The following is a 26,502-nucleotide window of genomic DNA, read 5'->3' as shown; positions in this document are numbered from 1 at the left end:
AGTGTTAATGTTCTGTAGTGTCCAGTCAGTGTGTCTGGACTGTATTAACCCCTCTCTCTCAGTGCTGTGTTAATGTCCTGTAGTGTCCAGTCAGTGTGTCTGGACTGTATTAACCCCTCTCTCTCAGTGCAGTGTTCATGTCCTGTAGTGTCCAGTCAGTGTGTCTGGACTGTATTAACCCCTCTCTCTCAGTGCAGTGTTAATGTTCTGTAGTGTCCAGTCAGTGTGTCTGGACTGTATTAACCCCCCTCTCTCTCAGTGCAGTGTTAATGTCCTGTAGAGTTCAGTCAGTGTGTCTGGACTGTATTAACCCCTCTCTCTCAGTGCAGTGTTAATGTCCTGGAGTGTCCAGTCAGTGTGTCTGTACTGTATTAACCCCTCTCTCTCAGTGCAGTGTTAATGTACTGGAGTGTCCAGTCAGTGTGTCTGGACTGTATTGACCCCTCTCTCTCAGTCCAGTGTTAATGTCCTGGAGTGTCCAGTCAGTGTGTCTGGACTGTATTAACTCCTCTCTCTCAGAGCAGTGTTAATGTCCTGTAGTGTCAGTCAGTGTGTCTGGACTGTATTAACCCCTCTCTCTCAGAGCAGTGTTAATGTCCTGTAGTGTCCAGTCAGTGTGTCTGGACTGTATTAACCCCTCTCTCTCAGAGCAGTGTTAATGTCCTGGAGTGTCCAGTCTCTCACGCTCTCAGTCTCTTCTTCAGCCGGTTGAAGTCCTTGGCTGACCTCCACAGCCAGCTCTGCAGCTCCCTCAGGACCCAGAAGCTCTCCACCTTGCGGGAGAAGTCATTGAGCCCGAGTGGTGGGGAGGCCAGCGGGGACGACAGCGGGGGTCCTGCGCGCAGAGAGAGGGGTCCCCCGGGGTCCAGGCGCTCCAGCCCAGACAGCACGGTGTGGCCCCCCCTCACCCCGAAGCCGTAGTAGAGGGGCAGCGGGGACAGCGGGGGGTGCAGGGTGGGGGCGTAGGGGTCCGGGGGCGAGGGGGGCAGGCTGCGGGGCCGGCGGCGGCCGTCCGAGAGGGGGGCAGTCTGCGCGCGGCCCTGCCGCAGATCCCCCTCCTCCTGCTGCGCTAGGACCCCCTCTCCCTGCCCGCCCGGAGCGAGCTCCCGCTTGACCTCTGACCTCTCCGGCCGCTGTGCGGGCGGGCGCCTGCTCCTCGCGCTCCCCTGGGGCTCGGCGGCCAGGCCCAGCGGCCTCCGTCTCGGCCACCACCCCTCCCCCTCGCCCAGCTCCCCCAGCAGGGCCGGGGCGCCGGACACGTTCTGGGGGGTCTGGTACAGGGGCGCGCCCCACATCCTGTCCGTGCTGAGCCCTCGCTCCCGCCTGCCCCCCCAGGCCAGCGGCCCCGCCCCCTCCTCGCTGTCACCCCCCTCCGGGTCCGGCGCCCCAGGGGCGGGGGGCTCGGTGGGGGGCAGAGGGTACCCCAGGGCCGTCAGGAGCCCCGAGATGCTGCCCAGCAGCCCGTCCAGGCCGGTGCAGAAATGCAGCAGGGACCTCTGCAGGTACGGACACACGGTGGACTGGGCCAGCTCCCGGACCGCGCCCAGCAGCAGGCTGTAGGCCCGGTGGTTCTGCAGGAGCCGGGCCCGGTTCTCCAGCCCCTTCCACAGCTCGAAGCGGGTGGCGGCGCTGGGCAGGGCCAGAGCACTGGAGTTTGGGCGAGGGGGAGCGAAATCGGGGTCACTGAATGGAGGACCAAGGTAACTCAACTAGAAAACAGGGAGAGAAGAAGAGAGAGAGGAGAGTTAATACACTGACTGGACACTGACTGAACACTACAGGACATTAACACTGCACTGAGAGAGAGGGGTTAATACAGTCCAGACACACTGACTGGACACTCCAGGACATTAACACTGCACTGAGAGAGAGGGGTTAATACAGTCCAGACACACTGACTGGACACTACAGGACATTAACACTGCACTGAGAGAGAGGGGTTAATACAGTCCAGACACACTGACTGAACACTACAGGACATTAACACTGCACTGAGAGAGAGGGGTTAATACAGTCCAGACACACTGACTGGACACTACAGGACATTAACACTGCCCTGAGAGAGAGGGGTTAATACAGTCCAGACACACTGACTGGACACTACAGGACATTAACACTGCCCTGAGAGAGAGGGGTTAATACAGTACAGACACACTGACTGGACACTACAGGACATTAACACTGCTCTGAGAGAGAGGGGTTAATACAGTCCAGACACACTGACTGGACACTACAGGACATTAACACTGCACTGAGAGAGAGGGGTTAATACAGTCCAGACACACTGACTGGACACTACAGGACATTAACACTGCACTGAGAGAGAGGGGTTAATACAGTCCAGACACACTGACTGGACACTACAGTACATGAACACTGCACTGAGAGAGAGGGGTTAATACAGTCCAGACACACTGACTGGACACTACAAGACATTAACACTGCACTGAGAGAGAGGGGTTAATACAGTCCAGACACACTGACTGGACACTACAGGACATTAACACTGCACTGAGAGAGAGGGGTTAATACAGTCCAGACACACTGATTGACTGGTGAACATACAGGAAGGTACAGATGATAAGCTCCAGGTAGAGCAGTGTCACACAGAAACCCCGCCCTGTGTGGACAGGCAGAGGACAGTGCGAGAGTCGGCACATCAGACCGCCGCGCAGACTCACGTAGGTGTGCTTGATGTCTCTCAGCTGGTGCTCCAGGTACTTGGTCAGCTCGTAGGTCCTCTCGATGGACGAGCGGTGCCCCGCGGAGCCCAGGGCGGAGACGTGCGCTGTGCTGACCGCGGCCGCCAGCAGCAGAGCCAGGGAGCCGTGCCGGGCTGGGAAGAGAGCCAGGGGCTGATTAGAACCGCGCTCCGCCTCCCGCCGCGCAGCGGCCTGCTCCAGGCCCGGAGGACTGCTGGGATAATGGAGTAAAAGCCTCACTTCTCTCCTGGCCATTACAGGTACTACCTGTCCCAGCGCTGTCATTATCCATTGTGGAGACACAGTCGGAGCGCCGCGGTGTCGCATTAACACGCCGCGGCTGGTGCCTTCACACTGCCCTCATCTCTAGCTTTCTTCCCTGCCAGCGCCGTGTGACCGATTCAGGTTCAAGATCAAAGCTCTTTATTGTAATGAATGACAGTGTTTTCAAAGCAGGTACAATTAACGCACCATGTTCATGTCCTGGAGTGTCCATTCAGTGTGTCTGGACTGTATTAACCCCTCTCTCTCAGTGCAGTGTTAATGTCCTGTAGTGTCCAGTCAGTGTGTCTGGACTGTATTAACCCCTCTCTCTCAGTGCAGTGTTAATGTCCTGTAGTGTCCAGTCAGTGTGTCTGTACTGTATTAATCCCTCTCTCTCTCAGTGCAGTGTTAATGTACTGCAGTGTCCAGTCAGTGTGTCTGGACTGTATTAACCCCTCTATCTCAGTGCAGTGTTAATGTCCTGTAGTGTCCAGTCAGTGTGTCTGTACTGTATTAACCCCTCTCTCTCAGTGCAGTGTTAATGTACTGGAGTGTCCAGTCAGTGTGTCTGGACTGTATTAACCCCTCTCTCTCAGTGCAGTGTTAATGTCCTGTAGTGTCCAGTCAGTGTGTCTGTACTGTATTAACCCCTCTCTCTCAGTGCAGTGTTAATGTCCTGTAGTGTCCAGTCAGTGTGTCTGGACTGTATTAACCCCTCTCTCTCAGTGCAGTGTTAATGTCCTGTAGTGTCCAGTCAGTGTGTCTGTACTGTATTAATCCCTCTCTCTCTCAGTGCAGTGTTAATGTACTGCAGTGTCCAGTCAGTGTGTCTGGACTGTATTAACCCCTCTCTCTCAGTGCAGTGTTAATGTCCTGTAGTGTCCAGTCAGTGTGTCTGGACTGTATTAACCCCTCTCTCTCAGTGCAGTGTTAATGTACTGTAGTGTCCAGTCAGTGTGTCTGGACTGTATTAACCCCTCTCTCTCAGTGCAGTGTTAATGTCCTGTAGTGTCCAGTCAGTGTGTCTGGACTGTATTAACCCCTCTATCTCAGTGCAGTGTTAATGTCCTGTAGTGTCCAGTCAGTGTGTCTGTACTGTATTAACCCCTCTCTCTCAGTGCAGTGTTAATGTACTGGAGTGTCCAGTCAGTGTGTCTGGACTGTATTAACCCCTCTCTCTCAGTGCAGTGTTAATGTCCTGTAGTGTCCAGTCAGTGTGTCTGTACTGTATTAACCCCTCTCTCTGTATTACAGCATTCTGTCACTCCACGGTTATTCAGTCATTGCATTGAGATTCCTCTGTGCTTCAGCACTCCACAGTATTTGTCTGTGCTCTGTGATCAGACATACTCATTTTAAAAGTTGCTGTTTCAGTTTTAACTGCTAGACAGGGAGCCCGTGCTTCAGTCTTGCACATTCAGTCTTGCTCATCCCGTTCTGACCTGTCCTGACTGATCTTTCTGACAAGGAAACATACTGGCTGAGAGCAGCTGATCATTTCTCTTCTTTAGACTCAGACTGGCCCTTAGGTGACCAGTCCTGTCCAGGACACACAGGCTGGCCAATAGCTGACCAGTCCCTATCCAGGACTAACAGACTAGCCAGTAGCAGACCAGTTTCTCTCCAGGTGACATGGAGTGGCTGATAGCTGAGGAGTTGCTCTAGTGGGGAGATGGTCTCACCCATAGCTGACCAGTCCCTCTTGTAGGGAAACGGACTGACCGATAGCCTACCAGGTGCTCTACAGGAGACATGGAGAGGTCGATAGCTGACCAACCCCTCTCCAGGTGACACAGACTGGCTGATAGTTGGCCAGCGGTTCTGCTGGGGAGATAGACTGACGCTGAGCTGACTAGTCCCCGTGACGAAGACATGGACTGACCTGTGGTTCCACCAGGGGACATTGAGTGCCCAATAGCACTCCTAGCATGATCCCCAGTATTTATTCACACGTGAAAGTGGGAAGAAAGGGACTTCACACCCAGAGTGTTGCACTTTTAGATGAGTCTGAAGCCTGCTGTCACCGCAGGCATGTCTGTGCCCAGGGGGCGCCGTCGAGCTGGCGGTGAGGCGCACTGTTAGAGGAGGAGTGGGCCAGCGCAGTGCAGCGCTAATGAGAACTGGAGTCAGAGACACACTGCTGGACAACAAACAGCTCTCCCTGCTGTATTCAATAAATTCTGCATTCCTGCACAGACTCTCTCTCTCTCACACACACACACACCTACACTCACAGATTCACACACACACTGACTCACACACCTACACACAAAGATTCACACACACAATGACTCACACACACACCTACACACACACTGGCTCACACACACACCTACAGTACACACTCACACACACACCTACACTCACAGATTCACACACACTGACTCGCTCACACACCCACACTCACAGATTCACACCTACACACACACTGACTCACACACACCTACACACACACTGACTCACACACACCTACACACACACTGACTCACACACAAACCTACACTCACAGATTCACACACACCTACACTGACTCACACACACATGAACACACACACTGACTCACACACATACCTACACTCACAGATTCACACACACACTGACTCACACACACACCTACAATCACAGATTCATGCACACACCTACACACACACTGACTCACACACACCTGCACACACAGATTCACACACATGTATACACACACTGATTCACACAGACACCTACACTCACACACAGATTCACACACACTGATTCACACAGATTTACACACACTGATTCACACAGATTTACACACGCACTGATTCACACAGAGTTACACACACTGATTCACACAGCTTTACACACACTAATTCACACAAATGCACTAATTCACATAAACACACAGATTCGCACTCACACATTCATATACAGACTGATTCACATTCAGAGATGCACGTACTGATTAACACACAGACTCACACTCACACACTGATTTTCACAAGATCATGCACAATGACACATTCTCACACATGCTGACTCTCACAAAACAGAACGTCAGACACACAGCCAGACACCCACAGGCAATCAGACAGTCAGACAGACACAATCAGACAGAAACACAGACAGTCAGACAGTCAGGCAGGCACACAAGCAGTCAGACAGACAGTCAGACTCACGGTCAGAAAGATATACAGTCAGACAGGCACACAGGCAGTTAGACAGACAGTCAGACACACAGTCAGAAAGATACACAGGCAGTCAGAGAGACACACAGGAAGTCAGTCAGACAGACACACAGGCAGTCAGACAGTCAGACACACAGGCAGTCAGAGTACACACAGGCAATCAGACAGGCACACAAACAGACAGACAGTCAGACATACAGACAGTCAGACAGGCACACAGGCAGTCAGTCTGACACACGGTTTGACAGACAGACAGCACAGAGAGTGAGAAGAAGGGAGAGGACAGCAGAGGAAGACTCTGAACTGAGACTTTGTTTATGCCTGTGACTGTGGATTCGACGACCTCTCGCTACCTCTCTCCTCTCTCAGGAACGGCTCTCGTGAAACACAGACACACAGCTCTCCAGATTTTAATTCAATCCAAGAAATGCTAAAAAAAACAAGAGCCCTCAATTCGTTCAATCTGTCGCTGCTTTTGAAAATGAACGAGGGATCGGAAAAAGAGCAGAGGGGAAGGAGAGCGATTGCCTGGCTGTGGGGCCGCGCTAATTTAGCAGAAATGTAAACAGCATGTGTAAGTGCTCAGACCGTGACCGACTGATTTTGTATCATCCCCTCTCTCTCCCCCACTCGCTCTCTCCTCCTCTCCCTCTCCCTCTCCCCCACTCGCTATCCCTCCCTCTCTCTCCTCTCTCTCCTCCTCTCCCTCTCTCCCCCACTCGCTCCCTCACTCTCTCCTCCTATCCCTCTCGCTCTCTACCTCACTCTCTCACTCCTCTCTCCTTCCTCTCTTCATCCCTCCTTCCCTCTTCCTCCTCTCTCCCTCCTCTCACCCCCTCTCTCGGCCCCAATATCCCACCCCATCACCCTCCTGTCTCCCCCTCTCTGCTTCCCTCTATCCCTCCTCTGAGCCCCTCTCTCCTTCCCTCTCTCCCTTCTCTCTCCTCTCTCTCGCTCCCCTCTCCTTCTTCCTCAGCCCCGCTCACCTGTCTCTCTCTCTCTGTCTGTCTCCCATGGGGTGTCTGACAGTCTGTCTCTCTCTTTCTGTTTCACATTAGAAGATACTTTATTGGCATGACTATTCAAAAAGGATTGCCAAGACCATTACAACATACAGCCATTGTACAGTCATACAGTACAAATACTGCAAACATTATAATTACAGAATAATCAGACTTAATACAGCTTGTAATCACAGCACTATCAATGTACTGGAGTGTCCAGTCAGTGTGTCTGGACTGTCTTAACCCCTCTCTCTCAGTGCAGTGTTAATGTCCTGTAGTGTCCAGTCAGTGTGTCTGGACTGTATTAACCCCTCTCTCTCAGTGCAGTGTTAATGTACTGCAGTGTCCAGTCAGTGTCTGTACTGTATTAACCCCTCTCTCTCAGTGCAGTGTTAATGTACTGGAGTGTCCAGTCAGTGTGTCTGTACTGTATTAACCCCTCTCTCTCAGTGCAGTGTTAATGTCCTGTAGTGTCCAGTCAGTGTGTCTGTACTGTATTAACCCCTCTCTCTCAGTCCAGTGTTAATGTACTGTAGTGTCCAGTCAGTGTGTCTCTCTCTTAGTGCAGTGTTAATGTAATAAATAATAATTCTTATACAGCACTTTTCTGGACACTCCACTCAAAGAAATTTACAGTTAATGGGGACTCCCCTCCACCAACAACAGTGTGCAGCCACACCTGGATGATGCACCAGTACGCTCACCACACACCAGCTCTCAGTGGGGAGGACAACAGAGTGATGAAGTGATGGGGATTATTAGGAGGCCATGATTGGTAAAGACCAGGGAGAAATATGACCAGGAGCCCGGGGTTACACCCCTACTCTTTACGAGAAACGCCCTGGGATTTTTAATGACCACAGAGAGTCAGGACCTCACTTTTACGTCTCATCCGAAGGACGGCACCTTTTTACAGTGTAGTGTCCCGTCACTATACTGGGGCATTAGGACCCACACAGACCACAGGGTGAGCGCCCCTACTGGTACCCTATCCAGGTAATGGCCAGGCTCACGTCTGCATATCTTCAGTGGGTTGCCTGTTGTGAGATCCAGGGTGATATAACTGCAGGCAACTGTACAAATGTTAAATGGTAAATGCTGGCAAATGTATCATACTTTTCCAGTCAGTGTGTCTGGACTGTATTAACCCCTCTCTCTCAGTGCAGTGTTAATGTCCTGTAGTGTCCAGTCAGTGTGTCTGGACTGTATTAACCCCTCTCTCTCAGTGCAGTGTTAATGTCCTGTAGTGCCAAGTCAGTGTGTCTGGACTGTATTAACCCCTCTCTCTCAGTGCAGTGTTAATGTCCTGTAGTGTCCAGTCAGTGTGTACTATTTATACACACAAACTCAAATTCAAATTCAACAGCTTTTATTGGCATGACCAATTAATTATAGTGTTGCCAAAGCAATAACAATAAGAATACATTAACAAATATTTACAACAAATAAAATCTAAAAAAATGGCACAAAATGAGGATGATGATGACTGGGATTTGAATTGTTATTTTACAGATGTTTAATGTCTAATCCTTGAATATTTATGTAGTTTAACTGAATAACACACTGGCTGACTGCATCACTGATTAACACACAGGCATCACTGACTAACACACTGCATCACTGACAGTCTTACAGACAGACTGATACACTATATCACTAAAACACGGTCTTACTGACAGACTGATACACTGTATCACTGACATGCTGTCTTACTGACAGACTGATACACTGCATCACTGACATGCTGTCTTACTGACAGACTGATACACTGTATCACTGACCTGCTGCATCACTGACAGACTGATACACTGTTTCACTGACCTACTGCATCACTGACAGACTGATACACTGTATCACTGACCTGCTGCATCACTGACAGACTGATACACTGTATCACTGACCTGCTGCATCACTGACAGACTGATACACTGTATCACTGACACAGTCTTACTGACAGACTGATACACTGTATCACTGACCTGCTGCATTACTGACAGACTGATACACAGTATCACTGACACAGTCTTACTGACAGACTGATGCACTGTATCACTGACCTACTGCATCACTGACAGACTGATGCACTGTATCACTGACCTACTGCATCACTGACAGACTGATGCACTGTATCACTGACCTGCTGCATCACTGACAGACTGATGCACTGTATCACTGACCTACTGCATCACTGACAGACTGATGCACTGTATCACTGACCTGCTCCATCACTGACAGACTGATACACCATATCACTGACAGTCTTACTGACAGACTGATATACTGCATCACTGACAGACTGATACACTGTATCACTGACCTGCTGCATCATTGACAGACTGATACACTATCACTAACAGTCTTACTGACAGACTGATGCACTGTATCACTGACCTACTGCATCACTGACAGACTGATACAATGTTTCACTGACACACAGCATCACTGACAGACTGATACTGTACACTGTTTACTGACAGACTGACAGACTGTATCACTGACCTGCTGCATCACTGACAGACTGACACACTGTATCACTGACCTGCTGCATCACTGACAGACTGACACACTGTTTACTGACAGACTGATACATGTGGAGTGACAGTGAGACACTCAGAAACTGACAGACTGTCACAGTGGCTGTGACGCTGACAGCATGATCAGACTGACATAGGGATTGGCAAGTTTTCCTTGAAAGAAATGCAGGACTGTCGGACTAAGTGGGTTCTCTGTCAATTCCCAAACACCAGACGAGAGCAGCACGCACGTTTTCTCGCAGACACGCTACAGCGCGATTAACGACAGGAACTGGATGAAACACTTTCACTTGTTGCAGCGCTGTAACTATACGAGCACCTTTAACGAGTAACTCACCTCCAGAAATTCTCATCTCGCACTCCGTCGCAAACAGCGGCTTTTCGCAGGTCCGCCGGAGTTTTATTCTTATTACAGAATTCGAGAAAACTCGGGCCCGCTCGTGCCGCTGTCTCCGGGACGGGTCGCGCTGAGGTCCCGGTGCGGCGCGCGGGGGGTCGCGTGCGCTTGTTCCCGGTGAGGGGGGTGGGGGGGGGGCTGGACAGCGGTGAGTGCGGCTCGCTCAGCCTCTCGCGCCTCCTCGCTCCGTCTCTCTCTGCCTCTCAGGACCCGAGAGTCGGACTTGATGAGTTCAACTGCGCTCCGCGCTTTATAATCTAACACACGGGGGAGAGAGGGAGGGAGAGGGAGAGGGAGGGAGAGGGAGAGGGGAGAAAGTTTTATTCCTCTCTCTCTCTTTCTCTGTCAGTGATTCAGTCTGTCAAATATCTTACAGATGGTTGACGCATTGAAACGAAAAACCGCATAATTCCGATGACGAGTAAGCACCCACCTCTCTCCCTCCCTCCCTCTTTCCCAATCCCTCTCTCTCCCTCTCCCTCTCCCTCGCTCCGTCTCGGCGGCGGGTCACCGGGTCGCTCCTGTGACCCACGGGAAACCCGGGCGGCTGGGCCCGGCTGTCGGGCCGCTGGGCGGCTGCGGCAGAAGGTTCCCCAGCTCTGCGGGATGCTGCCGGCAGGTATTATTGGGGTAGACAGCCTCGTTACCAATTCAGTGGCAAAGCATTTTATCTCCAGTCGCAGTTTGCTATGGACTCCGTACAGACCAGTGTTTAAAACAAACAGATACGGCTGTTATCGCTATATGTGACTTTCATACTGGACAGGCGATGCGCTTCCTCCAAGAGCCGATAAAGTGCTCACTATCCGCGAAGCTCGACTCTCAACCCCCAGCGCTCGAGTGCCGGGACAGACCCCCGTCCCGGGACAGACCCGGCGCTGCGAGGCGTGTGCCGGAGGTCCGGCCGCTCCTCGCCGGCCGTTGGCCTGTGACCCTCGGCTGAGTCCTGGCTCGGATCAGCCACACACACGGGCCCACACAGCTCCTGGTCGGGGCAGAAAGCGACACCGGCCTCCCCGAAGACTGAACACACACTGGAAGGGCAGACGGTGGGCGCCGACTGGGAAAGCCCAGATTCCGCCGAGTCTAAAACCAACAGCAGCGCTGTTTGCCACCCCGGGCGCCGGCCGCCCCGCGGTACAGGAGCGCCGGTCATCGGCAATGTGCGCGCGTGAGGCAGAGCGTGGCCCTCGAGCACTGGGGGCTCGAGCGCCCACACTGAGGGTGAGGAGTGGCGGGGGGGGGGGGGTACCCCAGCTCGTGTCGGCCCTCAAGCGCGCGTGCCGGCGGGGCGCAGAGCCCCTCGGACCAGAGCCCGCGGGAGAGCAGCAAGCGGCCCCCGCTGCGCGCTGTGGCAACATTTTCGGGAGAAACTGAGAGCAGGAGACCAGGACCAGGGCTGGAGACCCCGGTCCAGGCCGGCAGGCGCGCGCACCTCTCGCGGCAGGGCTCCAGGTGAGGTGAGGCGGGGTGAGCGCGCTGTCCGCCAAGCAGCGCTCGGGTCCAAACGCTCCGGTTCGGACCTGTGGCGCCCCGGTTCGCCTCGGTTACCTGCCAACGCCCTGCAGTTCGTGCCACTTCCTGCGAGGAATAGCCTGTCCACGAGCCGTGGGTCCCTGTCCACAGAGAGCAGTCGTCAGGCTGGGCGACAAGGAGGCCCCCAGGAGCGCGCTGTCGGTCCCGGGCCAGCTGCTCATGTAGCCCCGCTCCCGGGCTGAAGCGGTCCAGCTCTGCCACTGCCTCAGCGTGTGTGTCTGTGTGTGTGTGTCAGTGCAGGGGTGGGGCTGTGTGTGTCAGTGTGTGTGTGTGTCCCTGACCTTGAACCTGACCCCTACCATGACCCTGACCCCCTACCCTCACAGTGACCCCCTACCCTGACAGTGACCCCGACCCCTACCTGACCCTAACAGTGACCCCGACCCTGCAGCCATGGAGCCGCGGGCCGGGATCTGGCTGTGCTGGGTGCTCTGGAGACGCGTCCGCGGAGCTCTGGGGCTGACCGGCGGGGCTCCTGCGTGCACACTGTTCACACCAGGGTGAGACGGGGGGGCGGGCAGGCAGGTGAGTCTGAGGGATGAACGCGAGGAATGCTTTTGTCCTGGCTGTCCGTCAGACTCCAGTGCAGCCACACACCGACACGCGCGTGGACTCGCAGCGCGCCTCGGACTGCGGGAGGACCGAAAAAAAAACGGTGTGGTGTCTCCCTCTGGTGGCCAGTAGCGGAAGGACAGGCTGAGTGACGGATTGTGGCCTCATCGACACGTTTTTATTAAATAAAATAATTTTATTAAAGGGCTCTCGAAGTCCGCTCGCCCAGGGCGTCAGTCCAGCCGGGTTTGTGGGTTTGATGAAGTAAGGCTTCTGACCGAACCGACAGAGTGTTGCTCTGGAGGAGTGGACTGGCAGAAGAATATAAAGTTTGCACATGAGAGGAGGCTGTTCGGTCCGTCCAGCGCTTTTGGTTGTTAGTAACTGCTTGATCTCAGGATCTCATCCAGATGTTTCTTGAAAGAAGCCTGGGTTTTTGCATCTACATCATGGATAGTTAGTGTGCTGCACTCTCCCACCACCCTTTGTGTAAAGAAGTGCCTCCCATTCTCAATTTTACATGCACTTGCAAATAGTGCACATTGTGTCCTCTGAATACTTGTCTAAGGTTACCTTATAGTCTTCTGTTTTAAAGACTAAAGAGACTCAGTTCCTTCAGCCTGTCAGTGTGGGACACTCCCTTCAAACTAAAGAGACTCAGCTCCTTCAGTCTGTCAGTGTGGGTCACTCCCTTCAAACTGAAGAGAATCAGTTCCTTCAGCCTGTCAGTGTGGGACACTCCCTTCAGACTAAAGAGACTCAGTTCCTTCAGCCTGTCAGTGTGGGACACTCCCTTCAGACTGAAGAGATTCAGTTCCTTCAGCCTGTCAGTGTGGGACACTCCCTTCAAACTAAAGAGACTCAGCTCCTTCAGCCTGTCAGTGTGGGACACTCCCTTCAGACTAGAGTGTGCTAGAAAGTAACCTGATTCGCAAGAAAAGGTCTCAGCTGAAGGTCCAGGTGATATCTCAGAACTCAATTAAACACTAAAGGCTGGTTTCAGCTGATCCAAAGATCATAACTGAATGATCTGCAGATCATGAGCTCTGTGTATTTGTAGGAGGTCAATGTCACAGAGCCATGTGATTGCTAGAAAAAGAAGGTGCTTTGTCTCTGGAACGAAAGCAGCACAGATACTACTTTCAACAGCACAGCCGAGCACAAACGAATGTGGTGAGTTTCAGTGTTTGTAGGAGGGCAACTTCACAGAGCAGCAATGTCTTCTCTGTAAGGTGGTGACCAGTGCAGTCTACAACAATCTAAATGAGGCCATACTAGTGCGTTATACAATTTTAATACAACATTGATTTATATTCTACACTTTTCACACTGTATCCCAGCATTTTGTTTGCTTTTCCAGTTCCTTCTCCACATCATCAAGAAGATGTAAATAAAGATGCAAATGATGTCTCCACTTAAACACCTCAGTTTTTCTCACATGTAACCCCTTTTGTCTCAGTGTTTCTCATTTTATAATAAATAATGGCTTACACTTATATAGCCCTTTTCTGGACACTCCACTCAAAGCTCTATACAGGTAATGGGGATCCCCTCCACCACCACCAGTGTGCAGCTCCACCTGGATGATGCGCCAGTCCATTCACCACACACCAGCTCTCAGTGGGGAGGAGGAGAGGGATGCAGGGGGTGCCCATTTGTGAAAGTTAATCTACATCCTTCAGTTGTAGTGTCTACAGTGCTTGCTACCCCTGTTACCTCTGAATTGCAGTGAATGTAGCGAACACACAGGAGGTCTGCAGTAGTTTACTAACTACACCACTGTCTACAGTCACTACAAACGCCCCTTAGGTGACAGTGAAGGGTGCAATGATAGGTGCCATCATCCAGAAAAATCAAGCAGCAAAGATTTTTTTCTGCTGAATCTCAGAGAAGCGATCTGATCGGAGAGTCTGTGCTGATCCTGGCCAAAGCTGCTCTGCTCAGGCATCAGCGGACGGAGGCGATGGGCAGACCCTGATTGTGGAGGCAGACAGGAGTAAATGATTATTCAGAGAGGGATACCCTGGGATACCCTGGGATGTTATGTCAGTCATGGACGTGGTGATCAGCTCTGTATTCTTCAGCAAATAAGGTGTCTGTGTGAACTGGGGTTTGTACACTGAGCACCAGGAGGAACTTCACACTCGGTGCTTGTAGAAGATGAAAGAGCCCAGAGCACTGTGGGATGTTGGCCGAAGTTTTTGCTCAATGGGTGGATGGTGAGAGGCAGCGGATCGCTGGAGAGACTGGCCGTCTCGGGGGCGAGGGAGCCGACGGGACACAGCTCAGACAGGATGAGGTGGTGTGACCTGTTATCGGAGAGCCAGGCCAGGCCAGGCCAGGCCAGGCCAGATGGGATGTCTTTGTTCCAGCTCTCTCGCTCGCTCGCGGTCTCACCTGGCACGGCCAGAGCTCCGCCTGCAGTGACTGCAGGGCGCTACATCGATCCCGTCCTGGGACTCACCCGCTGCCCTGCCTGCAGGCTCATCCTGACGGGACACTGTTCCAGCAGGACCGGACAACACCCAGTCCTTCCTGCAGGAGGAGAAACTCCGAGGCTGGTACACGAGGGGGGCAGAGATGCTGTACAGCTTGTTTTGCTTCTTATAGTGGCCATACACACTATCAGCCTTTCTGACTTTCATAACATTATCACACCCCCACAGTGAGAGTGACAGTTTATCAGACACACCCACAACTGGAGTGACACTGTATCAGACACACCCACAGTGTGAATGACAGTGTATTAGACACACCCACAACTGGAGTGACACTGTATCAGACACACCCACAGTGGGAATGACAGTGTATTAGACACACCCACAACTGGAGTGACACTGTATCAGACACACCCACAGTGGGAATGACACTGTATTAGACACACCCACAGTGGGAGTGACACTGTATCAAACACACCCACAGTGGGAATGACAGTGTATTCGACACACCCACAGTGGGAGTGACACTGCATCAGACACGCCCACAGCGATCAGTGTTTTTCCTTCTGCAGATCTAGTTGGTCCCAGTTGCACACTGCACACCTGAGTGAGAAAGACAGGGCCTGGTAAGTGTGTGGCAGTGATGCTGGGTCCTGGAGCCCCAGTGGAGGTCAGGGTGATGATCATCTGGGGCTCAGAGACCAGAGGAGAGTCAGGCTGCCCAGACGTGTCTTGTCCAGAGTTCAGGCACAGTTAATCTCCCAGCCCTCTCCCAGTGTGAAGCAGGAGCCCTGATTCCAGCAGAGACCCACCACTGCCCGACTGTGACTGCTGATGACAAAATAACCAGCAGAGAGAAGGTACCTGTCAGGCCTGTTTGATAGCCTGTCAGTGCACCTGCTGCAGAAAGCCTGCAGTCGCCTGGCGGTAACCTCACGACATTGTTGCTATTACAAGTGATACAAATATTTTGATATCTCTATCAACCAGAAGACGAAAAACTATAGACGAGAGCTGAAAAAACAAAAATCCTTTGTTTCCATCCCTTCAGACTCTTTGATACTGCATCTCTCGTGTTTCAGTCATGGACGCTCTGTGCTAATTAAACCTTAAGGGAACCGACCTAATTAGCGCAATTAAAAGAGCTAATTATGGAAAGAGCACTGGGAAACTCGCAGTGCCTGGAAGCATCGACAGTATCGACAGTGAGTCATCGGTCAATATCACAATTTCAAAACAGATGAACAGAAGATAATTGGTATTTCTTTAACTGGGGCAATTCTCCCTCTATCCCACTGGAATCGGACGAGTGTAGTTGGAATTTACTACCGTCTCGGCCCTGGTCTGTGTAACGGCGATTAGACCATTTTTCTCAGGGCACGGCTCTGCAGTTGTTACAGAGAGACGTCGCTCCTCTGATTGAACCCGCCCCCTGAGCTCGGTCTGCTGTCCGATTGGCGGAGAATAGAAGAAATCTCCGCATTCCAATTCCCACTGCAATCCCGCCTTGTTCAGACGTCTCCTGAACACAATAGGTTAGTTCAACGTCACTCACAGCATGTCTGTGCGCTCTTTGGTGATTGGAGCTGTCCATCACCGCCTTTTTTTAATTAGGCGCTTGGATTGGCTGCGATGGCCAGAAGGGGTGAAGCTCCCCCCTTCCTGAGCTCAAGTAAAGAGTGGGAGTGGGGGACAATAACGGGTAGAGGTGGACCTTTATGTCAAAGTGGAAATCCGATTCGTTCGCTTCCGTGTCCGTCAGTTTTCCTGAGCTATGATTGGCTGTGACGCGCCCCCTCGAGGTCAGCAATGGCCTAGAAACAATTGGGCTCGAGCTGTCAGTGTACATAACGGCAGTCCGGGGATTAGTACTGTAGTGAAACCGCAAATAGAAAAACAAAGTCAGACATTTGACCAATTACTTAATTCATCTCGTCGCGTTTCGTTGTAGTTACTGACGCGATTAAGTGCACTTCGACAGGGTGTCATTGTTTTAGGAATAGCGTTATGTAAAATTTCGCCAAGCGTCGCAGAGGTAAAAGAATGAAAATCCCGTGTTAACGTCACGGTGCTTCATCAATACCGCGAGCCGCTCGGTGACGCCGGTGCTCTCGCCGCCGTCAGGACCGCGATTTCTAGCCGGACCGGTAAGTATACAGCACAGCAGTGATCGTGCCCGCGGTAGCGGTCCTGTCCTCCGGGAGGGCGGCCGCCACGGACCCGGAGCCCGGCGTTTCAGGCGAGCGGGCCGCGGCCGTCAGCCACCCGGCGGGCGGGCAGGTGGGCGCTGCCGGCCTGCGGCAGGAAGAGGAGGCTGAGGGCCAGAGAGAGTGTGCGGGCCCCCAGGATAGCCATATTGACCCCCTGTCCTCTCTCTCTCTCTCTCTCTCTCTCTCGGGGGGCCAGCGGGCAGGGTGGCTTCATCATGCCAGTGCCGGGGGGTCCGGCATTGCAGAGCAGTCACTGTCGCCCCCCGCCCTTCCAGGGTCTGTACGGCGAGTTACTGAAGACACGGTCACTGGTCACTGGTCACTGGTCACTGGTCACTGGTCACTGGTCACTGGTCACTGGTGCTGTGTAGAGGTCTCCCCTGACAGAGGACTGGGACTGAGCCAGCACAGGGCTAGGGAGAGCTGCACTGGTCACTGGTCACTGTTCAGTAGTTACTGGTGCCGTCTCTCTGCTTCAGGTGGGCCAGTGCAGCCGAGATGGGGTCAGCCCCAGGCTGCACTCCCTGGAGAGCCGTGTGTCCAGAGTGCACTGGCTCTGGGCTCCCAGTCCTGCGCAAGACTGTGGGGCTCAGGGAAGCAGGAGCAGCCACGTTCTTTGGCCTGACAGGGGTCTTCCCATGAACACTGGGGCCTGATGACCAGTGGGCAGCTCGCTGCCACAACCTGAGTTCTCTACTGTGCCAGGGAACTTCCTGGGTAGGATGATGGAGGCTGTAGAACAGGCGTTGATCAGGATGTGCCCTGTACCCCTTTAAAGAAGAGAATAGGGGCAATGCTACCCATACTGATAGGGCTGCCATCTGTGATCTCGCCTTCTTCAGCAGGGACGCCAGGACAGCTGTGAGACAACAGGACTCCTTCTTTGCCATCACCATCATTTCATACCCATCAGTCCTGCTCAGAGGCATTGTGAGCTGGGGCCTACCCTGGCAGACAGTGTACAAGGTAGGATACACCCTGGACATGATCCACCACAGAGCGAGCACCCACACACTTACACACAGACCTACACACTCGCACACCCCTGCACACTTACACACAGACCTACACACTCACACTCGCACACCCCTGCACACTTACACACAGACCTACACACACACACTCGCACACCCCTGCACACTTACACGCAGACCTACACACACACACCCCTGCACACTTACACACAGACCTACACACACACCCCTGCACACTTACACACAGACCTACACACACACACACCCCTGCACACTTACACACAGACCTACACACTCACACTCGCAAACCCCTGCACACTTACACACAGATCTACACACTCGCACACCCCTGCACACTTACACACAGACCTACACACTCGCACACCCCTGCACACTTACACACAGACCTACACACTCGCACACCCCTGCACACTTACACACAGACCTACACACTCGCACACCCCTGCACACTTACACACAGACCTACACACTCACACTCGCACACCCCTGCACACTTACACACAAATCTACACACCCACACTCTCACACCCCTGCACACTTACACACAGATCTACACACCCACACTCTCACACACACACTCACACTCACAAACCCCTGCACACTTACACACAGACCTACACACCCACATTCTCACACACACACGCTCACACTCACAAACCCCTGCACACTTATACACAGGCTCACACACCCTTATACTCACATTCACACTAACTTACACACCCACACTCTCGCACAAGCATGATCACACTTACACACAGATCCACACACTCACTTGCTCACACACACACACCCACAAACTCAGACACTCACACATTCACACGCACCATAAAGTCACGCACACACATTCACGCGACTCTCACACACTCATACGCATCACACACATCCACAGACTCGCACACTTTCACACACAGTCACACACTTTCACATGCATACATTCACACACTCGCACACATTCACACGCACCCACACACTCACACATGCACCCTCACATTCACCCAAACACTCTCACACATGCATACACACACCCACACACAACTGCACATTCCCATGCATCCACACACTCACACATATACCTGCACGCTCATCCAACCACACAAACACATGCGCACCTGCACACACATAACAAGCACCCAGACATACACACCCGCCCACTTATAAACACCCACACATTCATACACACACACACACACACCTGCATAGCCACACGTGCACTCAGAAACTCACACACACATACATACACCCACACTCGTACACGCACTCGTGCATGCAACCTCCCCACACTCACACATGCCCCAGAATACACACACATGTATTAAACCTCCTCTCTCTCACTACTGGTGTAGCGTCCCACTAGCCAGCAAGCGCCTGTGTCTGTATTTCAGGAGAGATGAACAATGCACATACGAAGACCGTGGAGGAGGTACTGTGCTATTTTGGAGTGAATGAGTCAACAGGCCTCAGCTGTGAGCAAGTCAAGAAGGCCAAAGAACAATGGGGCACCAACGGTAATCACACTCTGTAACAGCCCTCCGATTGTTTTTAGTGCTGAAATTGAAGAGGACCAGCTTGTTGTCCTAGTTATTATTATTAGTAGTGGCAGGTGGGGCCACTGGTGCAGGAGGGGGCTGTGTGTCTCCCAGGTGGGGCCACTGGTGCAGGAGGGGGCTGTGTGTCTCCCAGGTGGGGCCACTGGTGCAGGAGGAGGCTGTGAGTCTCCCAGGTGGGGCCACTGGTGCAGGAGGGGGCTGTGTGTCTCCCAGGTGGGGCCACTGGTGCAGGAGGAGGCTGTGAGTCTCCCAGGTGGGGCCACTGGTGCAGGAGGGGGCTGTGTGTCTCCCAGGTGGGGCCACTGGTGCAGGAGGGGGCTGTGTGTCTCCCAGGTGGGGCCACTGGTGCAGGAGGGGGCTGTGTGTCTCCCAGGTGGGGCCACTGGTGCAGGAGGGGGCTGTGTGTCTCCAGGTGGGGCCACTGGTGCAGGAGAGGGCTGTGTGTCTCCCAGGTGGGGCCGCTGGTGCAGGAGGGGGCTGTGTGTCCCAGGTGGGGCTGCACTTCAGCAGGGGAGGGAATGGGTCTCCTACTGTATGTAGAGGGGATGAGCACCAATAAGAGGACAGATCTGTCCCTCACTGGCAGCACCGCCTGCCTGTAGGTGCCCAGGAGGGGGCGCTGTGTTGTCCACAGCGGGGATTCGTCCACAGATTGCTGTCGGATGAATCCCCTCCTACCCCCTGCAGCACTCATGTGTGCACTGACGCTGAGGGAATCCAGTCACAGTCAGATGGAGATACAGCCCAGACTCGAACCCACGACCACAGAGCTCACCCGCCTTGGCTAGCTGAGTGACGCAGGAGGCCCAGTGCTTAAAGATTTCTCTCAGGATGGCAGCCACAGCTGTAGCAGTGTTGATAGCTCCTGGTTTTTGCCCCTGCTCTGTACGGCGCTGGGCTGCTAACACAGTCTTTCTGAGCTGACCTGTCTGTTTCCCTCTCTTTTCCTGCGGACCTGTGCCTCTGGAAACAAAGAGCTGCCTGCTGAAGAAGGTGAGAGATCTAACAGTCACTGTGGGGTGTAACAGGTACACTGTGAGTGTCCGGTCCAGTGTGTGCAGGAGGCCCAGGGGGATAGAGGAGACAGAGAAGGATGAGGTCACTCCATCTTTAGGAGATCTAGAGCCGAGGGCTTGCCGTCAGAGGCTAAACGGCAACATTTTCTGGTGCAGTGACTCTCCATCTGTGCTCAATTGTGGCTTATTGTTTACTAATTTACATTAAAAACATTCACAGTTTTCTCACAGTAAAGTGTTAATAAACTGCACTGTAGTGTCCAGTCAGTGTGTCTGGACTGTATTAACCCCTCTCTCTCAGTGCAGTGTTAATGTCCTGTAGTGTCCAGTCAGTGTGTCTGGACTGTATTAACCCCTCTCTCTCAGTGCAGTGTTAATGTCCTGTAGTGTCCAGTCAGTGTGTCTGGACTGTATTAACCCCTCTCTCCCAGTGCAGTGTTAATGTCCTGTAGTGTCCAGTCAGTGTGTCTGGACTGTATTAACCCCTCTCTCTCAGAGCAGTGTTAGTGTACTGTAGTAACCTCTCTCTCTTCTTCTCTTTATCAGTGAAGTCTCTATGGGAATTGGTGTTGGAGCAGTTTGAAGATCTCCTGGTCAGGATATTACTGCTGGCTGCCTGCATTTCCTTCGTAAGGTTCTTCTCTGTCTTTGTGTCTCTGTCTTGTGACATTCTCTTTGTATACGTCTTCTATATTTGTGCCTCTTCGTTTTCATGTATTGAGAACAGGTGTGTCAATACGTGAGTCTGCCAGTCTTGTCTGATTTTAACTCCTCTTTCTCTTGCAGGCGCTGGCCTGGTTTGAGGAAGGGGATGACACAATTACAGCTTTCGTCGAGCCTTTTGTCATTCTGCTAATCCTCATTGCAAATGCCATCGTGGGAGTATGGCAGGTACACGGACACAGAGCGAGACTGAGGGAGACAGGGGAGGGAGGGAGAGAGGGAGGGAGTGAAGGGAGGAAAGAGAGAGGGAGGCGGTGAGGGGAGGGTGGAGGAGGGGGGGAGGGGAGGGTGGAGGGTGGAGAGAGGGAGGCGGTGAGGGGAGGAGGGAGGGAGAGAGGGAGGCAGTGGGGGGAGAGGGGAGAAGGGAGAGAGGGAGGCAGTGAAGGGAAGATGGAGGGAGAGAGGGGAGGAGGGAGAGAGGGAGGCGGTGAAGGGAGGATGGAGGGAGAGAGGGGAGGAGGGAGAGAGGGAGGCGGTGAAGGGAGGATGGAGGGAGAGAGGGGAGGAGGGAGAGAGGGAGGCGGTGAAGGGAGGATGGAGGGAGAGAGGGGAGGAGGGAGAGAGGGAGGCGGTGAAGGGAAGATGGAGGGAGAGAGGGGAGGAGGGAGAGAGGGAGGCGGTGAAGGGAAGATGGAGGGAGAGAGGGGAGGAGGGAGAGAGGGAGGCAGTGAAGGGAAGATGGAGGGAGAGAGGGGAGGAGGGAGAGAGGGAGGCAGTGAAGGGAAGATGGAGGGAGTGAGGGGAGAAGGGAGAGAGGGAGGCAGTGAGGGGAAGATGGAGGGAGAGAGGGGAGGAGGGAGAGAGGGAGGCAGTGAAGGGAGGAGGGAGGGAGAGAGGGGAGGATGGAGGGAGAGAGGGAGGCGGTGAAGGGAGGATGGAGGGAGAGAGGGGAGGATGGAGGGAGAGAGGGAGGCGGTGAAGGGAGGAGGGAGGGAGAGAGGGGAGGAGGGAGAGAGGGAGGCGGTGAAGGGAGGATGGAGGGAGAGAGGGGAGGAGGGAGAGAGGGAGGCGGTGAAGGGAGGATGGAGGGAGAGAGGGGAGGAGGGAGAGAGGGAGGCGGTGAAGGGAGGATGGAGGGAGAGAGGGGAGGAGGGAGAGAGGGAGGCGGTGAAGGGAGGATGGAGGGAGAGAGGGGAGGATGGAGGGAGAGAGGGAGGCGGTGAAGGGAGGATGGAGGGAGAGAGGGGAGGATGGAGGGAGAGAGGGAGGCGGTGAAGGGAGGATGGAGGGAGAGAGGGGAGGATGGAGGGAGAGAGGGAGGCGGTGAAGGGAGGATGGAGGGAGAGAGGGGAGGATGGAGGGAGAGAGGGAGGCGGTGAAGGGAGGATGGAGGGAGAGAGGGAGGCGGTGAAGGGAGGATGGAGGGAGAGAGGGAGGCGGTGAAGGGAGGATGGAGGGAGAGAGGGGAGGATGGAGGGAGAGAGGGAGGCGGTGAAGGGAGGATGGAGGGAGAGAGGGGAGGATGGAGGGAGAGGGAGGTGGTGAAGGGAGGATGGAGGGAGAGAGGGGAGGGGGGAGAGAGGGAGGCGGTGAAGGGAGGATGGAGGGAGAGAGGGGAGGGGGGAGAGAGGGAGGCAGTGAAGGGAAGATGGAGGGAGAGAGGGGAGGATGGAGGGAGAGAGGGATTCAGTGAAGGGAGGATGGAGGTAGAGAGGGGAGGGGGGAGAGAGGGAGGCAGTGAAGGGAAGATGGAGGGAGAGAGGGAGGCGGTGAGGGGAGGAGGAGAGGGTGCAGGATGGAAAGGGAGAGAGATTTAGTGTGAGCTCGGGCAAAGGAATGGGAGGGCCAGGCAGTAATTAAGTGATCTCTGTGATAAAGTAGACTGCTGTGTCTCATGTTCATCTAATCCTGAGAGCCATCGTGTGCTGACGATGTATAATTCTGTGTTGTGCAGGAGTGCACTACAGAGAACTCCATTTTGTGCCAAGGGACTGATGTATTGTGTAATGTTGTGAACAGATTTGTACTCTATTGTGTGTTCCAGGAGCGCAATGCAGAAAATGCCATCTCTGCCCTTAAGGAGTATGAGCCGGAGATGGGAAAGGTTTACCGACAGGACAGGAAGAGTATCCAGAGGATTAAGGCTACCGACATTGTCCCTGGAGACATAGTGGAAGTGGCTGGTAATGAAACAGAGAGACATTAACACTCCACTGAGAAAGAGAGGTGTTAACACAGTACAGACACACTGACTGGACACTCCAGTACATTAACACTCCACTGAGAAAGAGAGGTGTTAACACAGTACAGACACACTGACTGGACACTCCAGTACATTAACACTGCACCAAGTGATTTTAATGCAGTACAGACACACTCAATGATTGGAGACTGCAGTTTATTTATTACCGTATATGATTGGGGTAAATGTTTTACGGATTGAGCATTTTTTTAAGGCGAGGTGAAGAATTGCAGTTGACAGTAAACAAGCACACTTACACAGGAGCTTCTGCATGGCTTGAGCTTCTGACTACTGATGCAAGAGAGACACGTTTTTGCTCTCTGTGAGCATCGGCTCATGAGAGACCTGTTCCCTTGTGTTCTTCTCCCCACACCTGTATGTGTGTTTAATTTCACGATTGCCATGGGATCTCAGTGCTGCAGTATTCAGAAATAGCTGGTGGCATAGTCACTTCTTGAGAAACCGCTGTTGTATACTGTTTCTACACTGGAACAGCCTGGGGCAGGAGTCAAACTGAGTAAGCACCCCTCTCTTCCTCTCTCTGACACCTCAGTGGGTGATAAGGTGCCGGCCGACATCCGCATCACCTCCATCAGATCCACCACGCTGAGGGTGGACCAGTCCATCCTCACTGGGGAGTCCGTCTCTGTCATCAAACACACCGACCCTGTTCCTGACCCCAGGGCGGTCAACCAGGACAAGAAGAACATGCTCTTCTCTGTGAGTGTGTGTGTGAGCACTCCTGCCTGCCTGTCTGAGTGTGTGTGTGTGCGCGCACTCCTGCCTGCCTGTCTGAGTGTGTGTGTGTGCGCGCACTCCTGCCTGCCTGTCTGAGTGTGTGTGTGTGCGCGCACTCCTGCCTGCCTGTCTGAGTGTGTGTGTGTGCGCGCACTCCTGCCTGCCTGTCTGAGTGTGTGTGTGTGCGCGCACTCCTGCCTGCCTGTCTGAGTGTGTGTGTGTGCGCGCACTCCTGCCTGCCTGTCTGAGTGTGTGTGTGTGCGCGCACTCCTGCCTGCCTGTCTGAGTGTGTGTGTGTGCGCGCACTCCTGCCTGCCTGTCTGAGTGTGTGTGTGTGCGCGCACTCCTGCCTGCCTGTCTGAGTGTGTGTGTGTGCGCGCACTCCTGCCTGCCTGTCTGAGTGTGTGTGTGTGCGCACTCCTGCCTGCCTGTCTGAGTGTGTGTGTGTGCGCACTCCTGCCTGCCTGTCTGAGTGTGTGTGTGTGCGCACTCCTGCCTGCCTGTCTGAGTGTGTGTGTGTGCGCACTCCTGCCTGCCTGTCTGAGTGTGTGTGTGTGCGCACTCCTGCCTGCCTGTCTGAGTGTGTGTGTGTGTGCGCACTCCTGCCTGCCTGTCTGAGTGTGTGTGTGTGCGCACTCCTGCCTGCCTGTCTGAGTGTGTGTGTGTGCGCACTCCTGCCTGCCTGTCTGAGTGTGTGTGTGCGCGCACTCCTGCCTGCCTGTCTGAGTGTGTGTGTGCGCGCACTCCTGCCTGCCTGTCTGAGTGTGTGTGTGCGCGCACTCCTGCCTGCCTGTCTGAGTGTGTGTGTGTGCGCGCACTCCTGCCTGCCTGTCTGAGTGTGTGTGTGTGCGCGCACTCCTGCCTGCCTGTCTGAGTGTGTGTGTGTGCGCGCACTCCTGCCTGCCTGTCTGAGTGTGTGTGTGTGCGCGCACTCCTGCCTGCCTGTCTGAGTGTGTGTGTGTGCGCACTCCTGCCTGCCTGTCTGAGTGTGTGTGTGTGCGCATTCCTGCCTGCCTGTCTGAGTGTGTGTGTGCGCGCACTCCTGCCTGCCTGTCTGAGTGTGTGTGTGCGCGCACTCCTGCCTGCCTGTCTGAGTGTGTGTGTGCGCGCACTCCTGCCTGCCTGTCTGAGTGTGTGTGTGCGCGCACTCCTGCCTGCCTGTCTGAGTGTGTGTGTGTGCGTGCGCACTCCTGCCTGCCTGTCTGAGTGTGTGTGTGTGTGTGCGCACTCCTGCCTGCCTGTCTGAGTGTGTGTGTGCGCACTCCTGCCTGCCTGTCTGAGTGTGTGTGTGCGCACTCCTGCCTGCCTGTCTGAGTGTGTGTGTGCGCACTCCTGCCTGCCTGTCTGAGTGTGTGTGTGCGCACTCCTGCCTGCCTGTCTGAGTGTGTGTGTGCGCACTCCTGCCTGCCTGTCTGAGTGTGTGTGTGTGTGCGCACTCCTGCCTGCCTGTCTGAGTGTGTGTGTGCGCACTCCTGCCTGCCTGTCTGAGTGTGTGTGTGCGCACTCCTGCCTGCCTGTCTGAGTGTGTGTGTGCGCACTCCTGCCTGCCTGTCTGAGTGTGTGTGTGCGCACTCCTGCCTGCCTGTCTGAGTGTGTGTGTGCGCACTCCTGCCTGCCTGTCTGAGTGTGTGTGTGTGCGCACTCCTGCCTGCCTGTCTGAGTGTGTGTGTGTGCGCACTCCTGCCTGCCTGTCTGAGTGTGTGTGTGCGCGCACTCCTGCCTGCCTGTCTGAGTGTGTGTGTGCGCGCACTCCTGCCTGCCTGTCTGAGTGTGTGTGTGCGCGCACTCCTGCCTGCCTGTCTGAGTGTGTGTGTGCGCGCACTCCTGCCTGCCTGTCTGAGTGTGTGTGTGCGCGCACTCCTGCCTGCCTGTCTGAGTGTGTGTGTGCGCGCACTCCTGCCTGCCTGTCTGAGTGTGTGTGTGCGCGCACTCCTGCCTGCCTGTCTGAGTGTGTGTGTGCGCGCACTCCTGCCTGCCTGTCTGAGTGTGTGTGTGCGCGCACTCCTGCCTGCCTGTCTGAGTGTGTGTGTGTGCGCGCACTCCTGCCTGCCTGTCTGAGTGTGTGTGTGTGCGCGCACTCCTGCCTGCCTGTCTGAGTGTGTGTGTGTGCGCGCACTCCTGCCTGCCTGTCTGAGTGTGTGTGTGTGCGCGCACTCCTGCCTGCCTGTCTGAGTGTGTGTGTGCGCGCACTCCTGCCTGCCTGTCTGAGTGTGTGTGTGTGCGCACTCCTGCCTGCCTGTCTGAGTGTGTGTGTGTGCGCATTCCTGCCTGCCTGTCTGAGTGTGTGTGTGTGCGCACTCCTGCCTGCCTGTCTGAGTGTGTGTGTGTGCGCACTCCTGCCTGCCTGTCTGAGTGTGTGTGTGTGCGCGCACTCCTGCCTGCCTGTCTGAGTGTGTGTGTGCGCGCACTCCTGCCTGCCTGTCTGAGTGTGTGTGTGCGCGCACTCCTGCCTGCCTGTCTGAGTGTGTGTGTGTGCGTGCGCACTCCTGCCTGCCTGTCTGAG

General features: G+C 54.2%; 2 protein-coding genes across 3 annotated transcripts in view; one reads left to right on the top strand and one right to left on the bottom strand.

Moving 5' to 3' along the window:
- Window positions 1-450: 450 nt before the first annotated feature.
- Window positions 451-10,314, bottom strand: clcf1 (cardiotrophin-like cytokine factor 1). 2 transcript variants are annotated; one of them, XM_015353984.2, is made up of 3 exons: window positions 10,003-10,314; window positions 2,682-2,836; window positions 451-1,709 (listed from the first exon to the last, which is right to left on the bottom strand). In XM_015353984.2, the coding sequence occupies exons 1-3, from the start codon at window positions 10,016-10,018 to the stop codon at window positions 681-683; spliced, it is 1,200 nt and encodes a 399-aa protein (XP_015209470.2). In that variant the 5' UTR covers window positions 10,019-10,314; the 3' UTR covers window positions 451-680. The 2 variants fall into 2 exon arrangements, with proteins under 2 accessions (XP_015209470.2, XP_069047480.1); XM_069191379.1 differs by lacking the exon at window positions 10,003-10,314 and having other exon boundaries at window positions 2,682-3,131.
- A 6,074-nt stretch (window positions 10,315-16,388) lies between these two features.
- Window positions 16,389-26,502, top strand: part of LOC102692622 (sarcoplasmic/endoplasmic reticulum calcium ATPase 2) — a 28,009-nt gene continuing 17,895 nt past the window's right edge. Inside the window, exons 1-8 of the mRNA XM_069191372.1 lie at window positions 16,389-16,735; window positions 17,641-17,764; window positions 19,176-19,298; window positions 20,316-20,333; window positions 20,903-20,985; window positions 21,143-21,247; window positions 23,064-23,202; window positions 23,815-23,981. Of these exons, the coding sequence (XP_069047473.1) occupies window positions 19,181-19,298; window positions 20,316-20,333; window positions 20,903-20,985; window positions 21,143-21,247; window positions 23,064-23,202; window positions 23,815-23,981 (630 nt within the window). The 5' untranslated portion in view covers window positions 16,389-16,735; window positions 17,641-17,764; window positions 19,176-19,180. The remainder of the gene's footprint in view (window positions 16,736-17,640; window positions 17,765-19,175; window positions 19,299-20,315; window positions 20,334-20,902; window positions 20,986-21,142; window positions 21,248-23,063; window positions 23,203-23,814; window positions 23,982-26,502) is intronic.

Source organism: Lepisosteus oculatus, chromosome 6 (assembly GCF_040954835.1).
Source record: "Lepisosteus oculatus isolate fLepOcu1 chromosome 6, fLepOcu1.hap2, whole genome shotgun sequence".
Taxonomy (NCBI): domain Eukaryota; kingdom Metazoa; phylum Chordata; class Actinopteri; order Semionotiformes; family Lepisosteidae; genus Lepisosteus; species Lepisosteus oculatus.
This window is presented reverse-complemented; position numbering and strand designations above follow the sequence as displayed.